The sequence below is a fragment of the Littorina saxatilis genome, linkage group LG11, assembly GCF_037325665.1.
Source record: "Littorina saxatilis isolate snail1 linkage group LG11, US_GU_Lsax_2.0, whole genome shotgun sequence".
In the NCBI taxonomy this organism is placed as follows: Eukaryota; Metazoa; Mollusca; class Gastropoda; order Littorinimorpha; family Littorinidae; genus Littorina; species Littorina saxatilis.
In genome coordinates this window covers 30,763,688-30,780,238 of record NC_090255.1, presented here as the reverse complement: position 1 = coordinate 30,780,238, position 16,551 = coordinate 30,763,688, and the positions used below count along the sequence as shown (strand labels likewise).

General features: G+C 39.7%; 1 protein-coding gene and 1 long non-coding RNA gene across 2 annotated transcripts in view; both read right to left on the bottom strand.

Annotated features, from left to right (window-relative positions):
* Positions 1-780: 780 nt before the first annotated feature.
* LOC138980627 (uncharacterized) lies at positions 781-7,392 on the bottom strand. The gene is made up of 5 exons (XR_011460402.1): positions 7,154-7,392; positions 6,196-6,338; positions 5,158-5,387; positions 4,079-4,243; positions 781-2,194 (listed from the first exon to the last, which is right to left on the bottom strand). It is a non-coding gene; the product is annotated as an uncharacterized lncRNA (long non-coding RNA).
* A 1,536-nt stretch (positions 7,393-8,928) lies between these two features.
* LOC138980605 (uncharacterized) overlaps positions 8,929-16,551 on the bottom strand; it is a 46,497-nt gene continuing 38,874 nt past the window's right edge. Inside the window, exon 2 of the mRNA XM_070353521.1 lies at positions 8,929-11,626. Coding sequence (XP_070209622.1) covers positions 10,409-11,626 — 1,218 coding nt within the window. The 3' untranslated portion in view covers positions 8,929-10,408. The remainder of the gene's footprint in view (positions 11,627-16,551) is intronic.

The following is a 16,551-nucleotide window of genomic DNA, read 5'->3' as shown; positions in this document are numbered from 1 at the left end:
ATAAATAGAACAAAACCCTGATAGTCATCATCGATACGCCGTAGTACATGCAGTGAAGAATCCAGTATAACTTATAAGAGAGAATTTTGATGTACACTCGTCACTATATCACATTGATGTAAACAAATAAATAAATAATTGGCACAGCCTAGGCATAGGCAGCAGTGAGTTGTATCAACATGCTTGAATACAGAACAGCAACAAAAAGAGAAAAAAAGTTCTACAAGCCAGCTAATAGTTGAACTTCAGATTACTAATGATATCACAAACAAACACTTAGTTAATGCCCATTCTCCAGGGATCGAAATCCAGTCAATGTACACCAAACTAGGATAACACATACATTTAGAATCTATCACGACTGCATAAAACATTGGTATGCAATTCACAAAGCAAGGAACTTGAAACATGAACATTGACATTAAACATACATATGTGCCCCACACACATTTCGGACAAGGCAGCTGAACGAAATTCAGATGTGGATGGAGCACAAAATAATTAGATGGGGCGGCGTGAAAGCATACTGGGACAAGGAACAAGCAAGAGAAAGAGGATAAGAAGATAAAAGGAAGAACAAACCGAAGAATAAGAAAAAAAAAACAAAATAAGAGAAGGAGAGAAAAAAAAAAAGGAAAAAAAAAAGGGAGACAATCATATGAATGTGTACCATTTAAATAAAAGAAATTAAAAAAATTACTTTTAAAAAGGAGACATTTCAGGTTTTGATTTGAAGTGTGTTAACATATTCACATATACTAGTAACTTTGCATGGAAAAAAAAAGTTCACAATGATTTGAAGCAAATTCAAATGCCAGAGAAAGAACAAAACCCTGATGTCATCATTGATAATCAGTGGTACGTTCAGTGAAGAAAAAACAATTGACACAACCTAGACATGGGCAGCAGTGAGTTATCAAGTTTCACTACACAAAAGTAACAACTACAATAATGAAACAAAAGGTAAAATGCCAGCTAATAGTCAAAATTCAGAACAATGAAATCAAAAAGAAACACTTATTCAATGCCCCTTCTCCACTGATATGTATAAGCACACCAACATGACATAAACTCATAAATTTAAAAAAAAAACATGACATAAAACTCATAAATTAAAAAAAACTTATCAGACTGCGTAAAACATAGGTTTGCCATCTCAAAATGGATGTAAAACACGCAGCTTACTCACAAAATGATAGACAAGTCTCCAGCGGCCAGCTGCTCAGCAAACAAAATAAGGTGGCGAGGATCAATATAATTGAAATGCATTTTTTTTGCTGTTTCGGAGAGAACTTTGCTTCATTTACCTTACACTGCCTGCATTCAAGGGCTAAATTTTTATCAGGTGCACCAAGACTTACATCTATAGAAATCCAATCATAACGGTTTTAACAGCAACAACAAAAAAAGTATATTTCTAGTCTCGCTTCTAAATTCTCAACTCAACTCCAAAAAAAAATAAAGAACAACAAAAACCCGCATCATGCATTGTCTCCTTCAAGCTGCCTAGGTTGTTTGCGTTCGACTCCCATAAACGACAAGGAATTGTTAAAACCTTTTCTTTCTATTTGTTCACTTTTTGTTTTCTGAACTCTTTATACTTGTATTTTATTCATTTTAATTTAGCCTGAAGGTTTGAGTCGTGTATTAAAAATCGAATATAGTGTGTAAGTGCCCTTGAACAGCTTTTCCAGAATCATGTATTCTATATTTTTAGTATGGGATACCCACAAGAAAAGTTCAAATGCATCCATGCGTCTCCACTGATAGTAATGGTAGTTGAGCACTTCCAGTTTAGTCTTCTGTCTTTCTGACACAACCTAAAAGGGTACATCATGTCTGAACATCATCTGTAGAAGAGTGTGAAGTTTAAAGCTTAGCTTAAATAATGTCCAACAAAACCCCAGACTCTTCTGTACATTACCCATCAGCCACACAGACCTGAACTGTGAAATACAATTACTCACTAGCAATTTCTCAGGCGAGTCAAATCTTACATTCATCAAATTTTTGCAACTAGCATTGTAAATAAGCCTACAGAGATTACAAAGTTCAATTACTGCAAACAAAATCATGAAGGCTCTTCCATGGCCTGTTGTCTCTTTCTTTTATCACAGGCTTCCAAAAACCAGTCTTGAACGGCCGTCTTCAAGGTCTTGACCTGTGGCACCCGTACAGCTTCACGGAACAGCCTCTGCATGACAAAACAAAAAATAACATGAACTTAGATCATCAAACAACTATCACTGATTTGAGAAAAGTCTCAAGTTTATTTCCTGACGCCTGTAAACTTGCTAAAAATCATACAGACACACAAACTTGCATACACACCATACGCTTTTACAACACACCAACTATACTTGAGTTAGGAAATTACAACACATTGTAATCCTTGTAGAAGAGAAGTAAAAAAAAATACCTACCCTAATATTTGTTTTAACCCTTTCGCTGCCAATCAAAACTTGGGTATGTGCATTCCTGACTGCCAGGGAATATTGGAGTTTGGGGTGTAATAATTCACAAAAAAATCTAGCTTCAAACTGGCAGTAGGTAGGTAAGTAAAACCTATGTTGTTTTTAAAGGAAATTGAACCAAGAATCTGTTTTTAGTGTCTAATCATGGAAATGATAATTAGTTTGGCTTATAATGTTTAAATATGAACTTTTGAAAAATAAGCCCGGCGCATCTTCCGGTGCCTGTGGATCAAACACAGGTGGCTGTTTTGCTCGCTCCAAGAAAGGATTATAATCACTGTCATCTACCTGTTTCCAACGAATTGTCCGAAAGAAGATCTCCCCCTTCCCCTGTCAGTATCCATAATCATTTGCACCGCCTGTAGCGTCAGTCCGGCTTTGTTTTTCCCTACTAGGGCCCGGTCGACAGTCACCGTTAGCAGACCTGTTTACCCCCATAAGTGTTTTGGAGTAATGCTCAGCCCCAAAAATAGTAATCCTGGCACAAAAATAGTAATCATCCAGCATTCGTCGCCAATTACAACGCACATGACAACTGTGTCTGCGAAATGCAATCATGCACATTATATCCATCATTCACAAACAAAACACATCAGTCAGTTTTTGTAGTCATCATAATTTCAAAGAAGATCACATCAAAAGCACATGCATCACTGATTCTTTTGCTCGTAGTAGGCCTTTTTCAGTGTGTCAAGCGCTTCTCTACTGTACTTGCGCTTGCCGAATGAGTGAGGGCGAGACTTCACCACTAGAATAAGGCTCTCCAGCGTCTCATCAGACAGACATGATCTCTGGTCAGTGCTGTGCTTTTTCACCCCATTTTGCCATTGAAAAAAACAATGCCAAACATGTGAAGTGATAAAAAAAAAAGATAAAAAAAAAAAAAAATTTTACATTTTTTTTATTTATGAAAATCGTAGTCTTGACACGGATAGCGGAATGGCGTATTTTTTGCAGAAAATCGTAATAAATTACGCCAAAATCGTAAGGGTAAACAGGTCTGCGTTAGCCATTTTGACGAGTCGAGATTTCTCTCCCATACCCTGTCGACAAGGCCGAAAATAGCCTTCAAACGCAAAACTGCGTCACCATTTATGTTTATTCATGAGAATGAGGTATTGGCTGCTATTTGTGTGTCAGCAGTGACGTAGCATTTCTGGAAAATCCCGGAACGGAGAAGACGGGTTTACCCGTCCTAAGGCGCTGCGGCTGCACAAGCGCATGACTGGTATACCCGTCATAAGTGGTTAAAGTTACCTTTACTATGACTTTTTCTTTGGGGGCCTTCGGAAATTCATAATACATGTACTGTGACGTGCAGACGCATATGTGACGACATCATACCGTTTGCTAACATCCTTATTTCGTATGTAGTCGAAAATCCATGACACTGACAAATGAGCTCAGGAACTTGGCTTCTAGCAATTTAATGTTAAGCGTAAAAGCTTTGACAACTATCATTCACATGTGAAACATGGCAAATTTAAAATTGATTCCAAAGAACAAAATTTGAGACAGAAATAACTTGTTGTTTTGTAGACATGGATTTTATCTTCTTCCTAAAAGGACCAGGATGATTTTACAAATTATGAAAAACAACTCACTGTCGATGGCTTTTAGTCGCAGCGTACACCATGGTCTCTTTCCCTGCCCTCCCCCAGAGCCCCCTGTCAGCAACCGTGTAGCCTATGGAACACCTTCGTCATCACAGCATCAGTAGTCGTCTTTAGTTCATGTCCACCAACCACACCGAGCTCATGGTCATGGATCTGAAACAAACAAAACAAGCCAACTGAATTCCAAAAATCAAATATTCAGACAGCTCTTCTTCACATACAAACAATTCAATCTGGAAGCATCATACTGTCACCTGGAGCAAAAAATCAATAATCGCACTTGCTTTAAAAAAAAAAGTTTTCAGAAGAGCAAATGGTGATTGAGTGTAGCATTGTCATAAAATGTAATCACACACCTCAGGTGACCTGCATCAATCATTCAATACTATCTCACAAACCTTCATTTGGAAAGCACAAACATAGTTAGAAGAGAGCGTCAACCGTGATACTATTCAGTGTGGACAATTTTTTTCTGACCCATAATCCGATGCCTACACAAAGTGAGAATCAGAACTCACAAGAAGGCACTGTTGCATGTTTGTGATTATTTGCTTGAGTGTAGCACTTGCAATTTTGAACTTGAGGAAACAGCGTAGCAATTTCTGTTACATCCCTGAAAACCTAGCAGATGGCAGCTCTGGCCACAGAGCAATATTTGCATTATTTCTCACAGATGCAATGATCACAGAAAACAAAGTGGTGCATGCATTTTCCGCACCCCACATGAGAAAAAGAGGCCCATCATTGTGCGTACCCATAAGCATAGTTTTATCATCAAAATGTGTTGGTTAAATTCACAAATGTGACCAATACGCATAAACCTTGCATGAATTCCCAGGATAATGGGAAACTGGTCATGACTGAGAACTGATGAACAGTTAAGATACACCCGTGAACCGTGATGACATCTGGCATCCTCCAAAAAGCACACACTCAAGGTAACATTTAAAGCCTAAAGAGCGTCTAACAATAACATGTCACTCTCACAAGATCTTGCTACAGTTATCTGGGGAAAATAGCACAGGCATGACTGGTCTGCTTCAACAATAGCATTCAAAGCCACCTACCAGTGATCACTCCTTCGACAGATCCATCATGTGCCTTCAACATCTTCCACACTCAACAGTAAAAAGATGACTCCATCGAACAGTAGCACAGGCTCTGGCTCCACCATGATTCTTTGGCAACCAATTACTAAATTAGTCGCATCAGGTCCATCTGCTCCTGTAGAACCTTCTCCAGCAGCAAGAACTGATGTTTATCTTGCCGCTCTGCTCTGCTCGTAGTCTTGTGTCCGCTGAATGGAAGAAAAGAAGAACAAAAAGTCATTTACATGAAGCAATACATATTTTAGACAATCTGTCGGCCTGAAAAGAAACCATCAGCACTAAAAAACAATCTGAGCTGAGCAAATGTTCAAAGTAAACGTGACATCTCTATATTTTTGAATTCAGGAGAAGATGAGGAATATATATATTGCAATCATTTTTTAAAGGGGCATACAGAGTGGCATTTGATGGGGTAAAAAGATGTAGGGACTCAGCAGTTGGAGATGAAAATTTTTGTGTGTATTTACTTCAAGCAGATTTTTATTTATTTTTTTTTTTTTAGACAGAAGAACAAACACACACTAAAAATCCTTGTTTAAAGTTGAACTGACCTTAACTTTTCCTCCAAACACTAGAACTTTTTGTATTCATTCAAAAATATTCATCAAAAAGGTTAAATTTTAAATTCAATTTTGCAGACTTTGGATGAAAAGTTACTCTTCTCTGGCATCCCGCGGACACAGTTCACACTTTCTCATCAATGAGATGCCTGTGTTAATTAAAAACAAACATCAATAAAACTATTAAAATAAAATAAAAATTTAAATATAAAAATAAAATCGACCAACCGCCCCCACCCGATTTTTTTTCCCTTTGCTGGAAACAATACATTTGTTTCACTAAAACAGTAAAAGAGATCAGCTGAATTTGTTTGACACATCTGGTTATAACTAAAAGAATAAAACACAAAATAAGCCAAAGTCACAGAACAAAAAGACGCTGTCAGTGTCACTATCAATGACTCTGAATGAGACACTCATTGCTATCGAGCCATACCTGTTCATCTTCACCTTGCCGGGACGGAACGACAGTCTGCGTTACTGGCATCGGTGGCGGTGTTAAGGTCACTGTCCATCTCAGCTTTCTTCACCTTCAGTTCAAACAAGCAGTGAGCACCGTCATACTCAAGTCAAAGCTTTCTGAAAAAATAAATACTTGGAAGTTAAATAGGATCACATTGATTCCCAAACCTAACAGTAACAGTAACACGCAAACATCAAAACTGGAATATTAATTATTAAATATAAGCATCTCAATTTCACTAAATTAGTATATTTATTTTCTCTGTGATGTATTTTTTATTTTTATTTCAAAAAAAATCTGTTTTTCAACTTTATCACTGCACACGCTGACACAGCCTCTGCCTGCCTCTCTAGTCTATGCATGCCTCGGGAACAAGGGTAATTTTTCTCTTTTCCGAGACTCAGACACAGAATATTCCACTATGACTATGAGTCTATGTCAGTATGCGGAACTGAAAGTTGAACATCTGTGGAAAAATAAAAAGATACAAATAAAAAAAACCCAGATATATGAAGAGCCTATTAGTATTACTACTAAAGCTCCTGACAACTGCTGCCGCAATGACTCGACCAGATTAGGAACCAACCAAAGTTCACCAAGAAACAGACAATGAGACATAAAATGATAAACGAAAATTCAGTTTTTATGGTGCCGTGAGCGACCCGCGAATCGGGATTCGGATGGTATTTTCACTCTTCCACAACTCCTTAAAAACAAACCACTGCATCAATCAACTTTATGTTTTTGGAAAAGTTAGTTCATTCATCCATCTTTCAGACAAAACAAACATGAATGAATAGAACAGTGTTCTTCTAGGCGAAAAAAAAATCGAAAGTGTGAGAAATTCTCTCTGCCATCAAACTCGGAAGCCGAAGCCGCGAGCTATCAAAAATTCAAATTCCCAAATCTTTCCTTCAGTTGATCAACTTACCTATTCTTGAAAGAAGTCAATCTTCATTTCAGAGAGAAGGATAAGATTACCTTGCATCCAATAAGCAAGTCAAAAATACAAGTCAATATGAAGAAAAAGCAAAAAAACGCCGATACAATGTGGATTTGACAGACTTCTTGCCAACAGGAAGTTGGGGATTGTCTGATTTTCTGACAGACAAGGGAAATAACTTCAATAAATTGCTCTTTTCAGTCAAGGTAACTGTCTCCCCTGAAATTGAACTTTCATAGAGATTTTCTTCCAAAGCAAAATAAAATAAAATGAAAATATGCTGAGAACAAATTTTATGTAACCATTAACATCAGCCTTTATTTTGAGTAGATAATTAGTTTCAAAGTTACTTTAGTTTACATTTTTTTGTTTAATCTGAATTTTTTAAATGTTTTTATCGTTTTGTTATGGGTGTTCATATAGATTTCAGTTATCTTTTCTGTTCATATAATATTTTTATTATGCTTTGCCTAGATTTTTCCACGACATTATTTTGTGGAAAGCTGATTCCTACAACAATACCAAATCCCCATTACAATAATTATATTACATGCTAAAACAATTATAATGATAATACAAATTAAAATAATCATATTTATTTTAAGATAAAATAATAATCAGGATAACAATTAAGCAAATAAATGTTGGTAATAACAAAATGATTAAATAAAAATTAAATGGGAAAACCATTACATAAAATAAAAATATTTTTATTAAACTTTTAAATGCATTTTTTTTAACCGAAACTGTCTTAAGATAAACTGAAAAATAATGGATTGAAAGTTTTTATGCAATTTTTTTTCTAAAAAAAAAAAAAAAGAAGTTTTTGAAGAAGAATAACTATTCATAACCAAAATTTAAAAGTAAATATTTTTTAATAACATAAAATATAATAAATTATTTCATGAAGTAAATGCATAAACCCACGGTATAAAATTAGGAAAAACAAAAATTGCAATCACCTTTTCATTGAATCCATGCGTGCTAAACACTGCGTGGTGAAGTCGTTTCGAATGCGACAATCTGCGTAAAAGTTGGCGAAAAGTAACGCGCGCGAAGCGAAGGTGTCACGAGGCCGTACGCATCCCCGCATGAAAAACGCAGAAATAACGCATGCGTCACGCAGAATCATGCTGGCTGGGCAGCCGCTTTCCATGCGGATGAAAAAAAGCCTATGGCTTCAGGGCACGACAACGCACAATGCCGTCCATATAGCGTGACCGACCTGAGGCACTTATAAGAAGCGAGCACGTTCAAGTCAGGTCACAAATTTAGCTGTTGCAGCTCAGTGTAGAACAAACAGTTAACAAAGTTAGTTTGAAGATTCCTCAATATGATGAAGGCCGCGCGATTATGCTCACACCTTTGCACAAGGGCAACGTTTGTAAAATAGTAAAGTTATGAACACAGTTACGACAAGGACGAATGACCACATACTGCAGTAAAGTTTCTCTCTAACTTTCTCTCCTACACCCCTGCGTGCTAGCACGCACGCACGCAAGCACACACACACACACACACACACACACACACACACTCAGTCTCACACACACTCACACACACACACACACACACTCACACACACACACTCACACACACACACACTCACACACACACTCACACACACTCACACACACACACACTCACACACACACACTCACACACACACTCACACTCACACACACACACACACACACACACACACACACACACACACACACACACAGTCAATGTAAAAACAGCAGCAGAGCTAAAAACACACGAAAGTGAAACAAAACTTGTAATATAAAAAGGAGCAAAAGACGTAACAAAAAGGTCCCCTCCCTCCCCCAAAAACAAACAAACCACACACACCAAAATGAATGCAGGAGACTGTGCCACAGCTGCTTGGAATGCGAAAGCGACATGGGACGAAAGCAGTGAACGGTACCCTACATTCACAGCACGTATCGATGCTTTTTACATTTAGTCAAGTTTTGACTAAATGTTTTAACATAGAGGGGGAATCGAGACGAGGGTCGTGGTGTATGTATGTGTGTGTTTGTGTGTGTGTGTGTGTGTGTGTGTGTGTGTGTTTGTGTGTGTGTGTGTGTAGAGCGATTCAGACTAAAACTACTGGACCGATCTTTATGAAATTTGACATGAGAGTTCCTGGGAATGATATCCCCGGACGTTTTTTTCTTTTTTTTCGATAAATGTCTGGTGACGTCATATCCGGCTTTTTGTAAAAGTTGAGGCGGCACTGTCACACCCTAATTTTTCAATCAAATTGATTGAAATTTTGGCCAAGCAATCTTCGCCAAAGGCCGGACTTCGGTAATGCAATTCAGTTTGGTGGCTTAAAAATTAATTAATGACTTTGGTCATTAAAAATCTGAAAATTGTAAAAAAAATTTTTTTTTATAAAACGATTAAAATTTACGTTCATCTTATTTTCCATCATTTTCTGATTCCAAAAACATATAAATATGTTATATTTGGATTAAAAACAAGCTCTAAAAATTAAAAATATAAAAATTATGATCAAAATTAAATTTCCGAAATCGTTTTAAAAACTAATTCATCTTATTCCTTGTCGGTTCCTGATTCCAAAAACATATTGATATGATATGTTTGGATTAAAAACACGCTCAGAAAGTTAAAACGAAGAGAGGTTCAGTAAAGCGTGCTATGAAGCACAGCGCAACCGCTACCGCGCCAAACAGGCTCGTCACTTTCACTGCCTTTTGCACTAGCGGCGGACTACGTTCTGTTTCATTCTGTGAGTTCCACAGCTTGACTAAATGTAGTAATTTCGCCTGACGCGACTTTTTATTTTTTTAATTTTTTTTATTCCAGACAGCCTTCGCTAATAGGATGGTCTTTCACCTTGCTAAATAGGTTCCAATGCGTCTGTAACTCATTTCCTTCTCTCGTTAGTTTTTTGTTCAATTGCTGGCTTGTCGATTTTGTCCCCTTTTTGTACTCATCAAGACAAGGACACAAGTGTTCGCCTGTGAAGCCTTTTTAAGGAATACATTGACAAAGTCAATCAGAAAGCAGAAGAAATAGCTCTGCGTTCCCGTTGATTCTTTCCCATTCCTTTTCACTTGATGGTTGGCAGCTTTTGCTTTTTCTTTTGGTTTTTTTTGGTTTACTTTTTAATTGTGGCCCTGAATAAGTCTTCATAGACGAAAACTTTGAGGAGTTTGTGCTGTCCTTGTCTTGATGAGTAAAAATCGTCTTTTTCTGTCGACCTCTTTCTCAAATTGTTTCTTTATCTGTGTTTTTGCTTCTTTGTCTCTTTGTTTCCTTATCTCCGCGTATGCTTCTTTGTTTGTTTCTCTTTCTGTTTATTTCTCTGTCCGTTTCTTTGTTTGTTGTGTTTTTTCTTTTTCTGGGTAGCTTTTGAGCAAGCTTATTATCTTTTCTCTTGTAGGGTGTCCCATAGAGAGGCCAGATTTTCCCTTTGTTAAAGAGGAACACATTTTCGTACGACCCGCGCATGTACGACGCTCGTGTGCTGAAGCCACTCCTGCTAGTGATGAGTACATCGCAGTAAGTCAGAAGCAGCTGATCCAAAATGGCGTCTTCGAACCCTTGACACGCTTTTTTTTCGCGTCTCTGCTTGGCCACGTGCAAAATGGTCCCCCCTGTATCGTGATGGGCAGGGCCAAATTTGGTCCGGGACAAATTTCGAACTTCTGCACTGTCCGTGGCCATGAAAACGTGGCTGCCGTTCTGGACGAACTCTTGTAGTAATGCCCAAATAGCCCCCAAGTTATCGACAGTGTTGATCACCAGGGTTTCTCGAGGGTTGGAAGGGTTCCTCCCCATTCGCACGTGCACGCCGACTAAGGGTTTTGTCCTGTTCCAGAAGTGAATGCTATCTAGGAACTGGGTCACTCTTTCCTGGACACGTTGGGTTGGTTTCATCAGCATCTTCCACGCGTCGTGGAAAAGTTTGAAATAGGTTTGATTACCCCAGCTGGGAATCGTCGACTGGAAATTTGGGTTGGCGAGAATGTCTTTGTAATGCTCACCGTTCGTCCCAACGTAAATCACGTCTTCCGGGTACTTCTGGTTAAAATCTATCGTCAGGAGCTCTTGTTGGAGGGTCAGTTTGGTTACTGTTTGATTAGTTTTTCTACTTCTTAGCTCGGCGTCGCTGATGACCCAGTTGTACTCGTTAGGGACGTAAAAGTTTCTGACGTCACACGGGCTTTGCAGAATGACGCCGAAACGACGGTTCGTGACGCAGGCAAGGAGAAAAACGTTGACGATGCCCTTTTGTCGGTCCGACCATCCGCCGCACCCTTGATCCTTCCCACAGACATACAACATCAACCTCTCTTTTTTCCATTGGAACAGAACATTGTTGCCAGAGATTTGGAACCAGGGATTTAGTATCAGCAAGGCAAACATGAACACACTGCTTGCACAGAGTCCCAATAATACGTTCAACTCTTTCATTGTGGTTATCTGCAACATACAAAAACATCTTTGATTAAATGAATGTGGCGAGACATCTTTCAGACTATGGTTAGGGTAGATGTGACCTAAAATGCCCAGCATTACTTGTACCACAGGATCCATCCTTGAAAAAGCAATCAATGGGTCATTTGATCCCTTCAGACAGATGTGTTTGTATAAACCCGTCGCGGGACTGCTTGTTAACACACAGAGACACACATACACGCACACACAGCCACAGCCACAGCCACACACACACACACACACGCACGCGCGCTCACGCACGCACGCACGCACACACTCACTCACACACACATACACACACACACACACATACACACACACACACACGCAAGCACACACACACATACACACACACACACACACTTACACACACACACACACACACACACACACACACACACACACACACACACACACACACACACACCCTACTGGGGAGGCCGGGTTTACTCAGATGGAAGAACACTTGACTTGTGATCCAAGGGTCACGGGTTCGAATCCAGGACGGGAGAGAGAGAGAGAGAGAGAGAGAGAGAGAGAGAGAGAGAGAGAGAGAGAGAGAGAGAGAGAGAGAGAGAGAGAGAGAGAGAGAGAGAGAGAGAGAGAGAGAGAGTATGGGGCTTAACGTCCTCCCAGGTAACTAGGGACCTATATTGGGACATGATTTTTTATACGATATTAAAAAGGGGGGCGTAATGGGGGGAGGGGGATTGGAGGGTGACGGGGTGTGGTCGGTAATAGGTTAATAAAAAGTTGCGTTTTTAAAAAGTACTTTCTTGTTAGGTAAGGGTTCGTACCTTTTCTGGACTGAGACCACTACGGGGGAATAGGGTAGTTAAAAAGGTATTTGATTGTTTTTTAATCGATCATCTATATTATAATACGCGACCGTTTTGGGGCCTTGCATCGCTATCTCCTCCCAAACCCGGCCGATTTGGGCCCCGATTTCTGGGGTATTTAGAAACATTTTGCGGCGCACACGATGCGCCCGCTTAGAATAGCCGATTCCGAAGCCAAATGGCTTTTTCTGGCATTCTGGTGCGACATTTTCTAACAGACGACGCGACCGGAAGGCCTCCCCATTGGCTCAGACCGAATAAGCTTATCGGAACGTCAGTTCCGTCCGCACCAGGCAGTTGAAAGCGAGACGCGCATCGAGAAGCTCGACTCGGCAAGCCGTGTTTGTTCAGGCATCGACAAGCGCGACAGGTAAGTCAGTCTCCTTCTTAAAGTGTTCCGAAACCATTCTGCCAAAGGGTTTATTCCAGGCTTTATTCGAAAAACCACGCCAGGGTCTTTCAACGCTGCATCAAGAATTGGGTTTATTCTGCAGCTGTAGAGATGGAGAAGGTTTTCAACACGCGGCACGTGTCTCACCCGACATTGTGATTTTGCCATTCTCTTACGCATAGGCCATACGTGAGGCACGTGTCTCACCCGACATTGTGATTTTGAAATTGTCTTTCGCATAAGTGGGGTGGGGGGGGGGGGGGGGGGGGAATTAGAGATGGAGATTTTTTTCCGAAGTGGATTCACAGCGCGCGGCGCGTTGTGCAGCGTTGCGATTTACAACGCGCGGCGCTACGAGGAGCGCTGTGATTCACGATGCACGATGTAATCTGCCGATACATTTCCTTTACAATCCCAAAGTTTACAACAGCTACATCTATCTGATCTATTTGAGAAATAAAATTGAATTATGAGCTATGGATTTAACACGCTAAAGTTCAAATTTACCCATACACCTGTGTACAATCTATATATTCTTTTTCCTCGTTTTCTTTTTCCTCATTTTCTTCACATAGGAAGACGTCATTCGCTTCAGCAGACAAGGCGACAGATCGGGGGATGTCCACTATGAATTTAACACGCTAAAGTTCAAATTTACCCATACACCTGTGTACAATCTATATATTGTTTTTCCTCATTTTCTTTTTCCTCATTTTCTTCACATAGGAAGACGTCATTCTCTTCCGCAGACAAAGCGACAGATAGGGGGATGTCCACTCTCTTCCGCTGCTGTTAGTGTTCGGGCATCGACCCCTTCATCGACAACTTTGTCTACACTTGACAGGTAAATCCCAATGAATTGATAGCAAATGCAGGTACTACAAATTTCAGCATTTTTAATTTTTTGGGGGGGATTGCAAGTGCACGTTCTACAAATTTGGAAACTTAAATGCCTCTGAATTATGGGCTATGAATTTAACACGCTCAAGTTCAATTTTACCCAAACACCTGTGTACAATCTATATATTCTTTTTCCTCATTTTGTTCACATAGGAAGACGTCATTCGCTTCCGTAGACAAGGCGACAGATCGGGGGATGTCCACCATGAATTTAACACGCTAAAGTTCAAATTTACCCATACACCTGTGTACAATCTATATATTCTTTTTCCTCATTTTCTTTTTCCTCATTTTCTTCACATAGGAAGACATCATTCTCTTCCGCAGACAAGGCGACAGATAGGGGGATATCCACTCTCTTCCGCTGCTGTTAGTGTTCGGGCATCGACCCGGCATCGACAACTTTGTCTACACTTGACAGGTAAATCCCAATGAATTGATAGCAAATGCAGGTTCTACAAATTTCAGCATTTTTAATTTATTTGGGTGATTGCAAGTGCACGTTCTACAAATTTGGAGACTGAAATGCCTCTGAATTATGAGCTATGAATTTAACACGCTCAAGTTCAATTTTACCCAAACACCTGTGTACAGTCTATATATTCTTTTTCCTCATTTTGTTCACATAGGAAGACGTCATTCGCTTCCGCAGACAAGGCGACAGATCGGGGGATGTCCAGTATGAATTTAACACGCTAAAGTTCAAATTTACCCATACACCTGTGTACAATCAATATATTCTTTTTCCTCATTTTCCTTTTCCTCATTTTCTTCACATAGGAAGACGTCATTCTCTTCCGCAGACAAGGCGAATGATAGGGGTATGTCCACTCTTTTCCGCTGCTGTTAGTGTTCGGGCATCGACCCGGCATCGACAACTTTGTCTATACTTGACAGGTAAATCCCAATGAATTGATAGCAAATGCAGGTTCTACAAATTTCAACATTTTTAATTTATTTGGGTGATTGCAAGTGCACGTTCTACAAATTTGGAGACTTGAATGCCTCTGAATTATTAGCTATGAATTTAACATGCTCAAGTTCAATTTTACCCATACACCTGTGTACAATATATTCTTTTTCCTCATTTTGTTCACATAGGAAGACGTCATTCGCTTCCGCAGACAAGGCGACAGATCGGGGGATGTCCACTATGAATTTAACACGCTAAAGTTCAAATTTACCCATACACCTGTGTACAATCTATATATTCTTTTTCCTCATTTTCTTTTTCCTCATTTTCTTCACATAGGAAGACGTCATTCTCTTCCGCAGACAAGGCGACAGATAGGGGGGTGTCCACTCTCTTCCGCTGCTGTTGGTGATCAGGCATCGACCAGACATCAACAACTTTGTCCACACTTGACAGGTAAATCCCAATGAATTGATAGCAAATGCAGATTCTACAAATTTCAGCATTCCTAATTTATTTGGGTGATTGCAAGTGCACGTTCTGCAAATTTGGAGACTTAAATGCCCCTGAATTATGAGCTATGAATTTAACACGCTCAAGTTCATTATTACCCAGACACCTGTGTACAATCTATATAATCTTTTTCCTCATTTTCTTCACATAGGAAGACGTCATTCGCTTCTGCAGACAAGGCGACAGATCGGGGGATGTCCACTGTCTTCCGCTGCAGTTAGTGATCAGGTATCGACAACTTTGTCCACTCTTCATTGTGGGTGACGCGAACTGCGACAAGATATCTTTCCCAATTCTATAATTGGTGTTACATATTGTTTTTACACATTTTAACTAGCATGCTTCTTAATTGAAGCGTGACAAAATCATTTTGTCACATTGACTGAATTCTCAGACTGTCCACATTGACTGAAATCTCATAAAAGGGCACCATTTAACGACAGAACCCACTGTATATTTACCAATGGGTTACTTTTTCATTCCTATTTGCTGATGTGTAACACCATGATCCACAACCCACACCCAATTTAGCTGCTACAGTGTGTGAACAAACTATTGATGTACTTTTTACAATGAGCGGTTTTGCTGCTAGCATTGGTCACCTCCCTGGGCCCAAGGGAGAGAAGCGTCTTACCTACCTGGCGCGAGCGCTAGAGGACACGGGTTAAAAATTGCTTCTTTGCGATGTGTAAATCGGTACTTTTCTATTTATTTTCTGCAGCTTAGGTAACTGCGCCATGTGTAAAAGATGGGTAGCATATGATTCGGACATACCTCGACACCACAGTTACCTAAGCTGCAGAATAAAATAGAAAAGTACCGATTGACACATCGCAAAGAAGCGATTTTTCCCCCGTGTCCTCCAGCGCTCGCGCCAGGGGAGGTAAGCAGGGCTAGCAGCAAAAGCGCTCATTACATGTGTTCTGCATCTGAAAATTGGTTGATGATGGTCTGGAAAGATAGCTTTTGTTGTCAAAGTCAGGGTACTTGCCTCACAGAGTGACTGGATGTGCAACTATGTTTGCATTCAGATCATTTCAAACCTAAGTTGGTGATGTGTAAATATTTGTTTTTATTCTCTTTGTACACACCTTTGCAACTTTAGTTCAGTGTGTTATGTGTGATTTTAGTTGTTACAGATACATTGATATTTTGTTCATTTTGCACATGATTGCATTTTCTCAATCCCTTTGAGTTTGCTACTGTGTGTGTGTGTGTGTGTGTGTGTGTGTGTGTGTGTGTGTGTGTGAACAAACTGTACTTTTGCTGTACTTTTTGCAAGTACGGGTGTACTGATGTGCAACTATGATAGTGTTCTTCATTGCGATCATTAGTGCTGTCTTTTTCTCCAGCT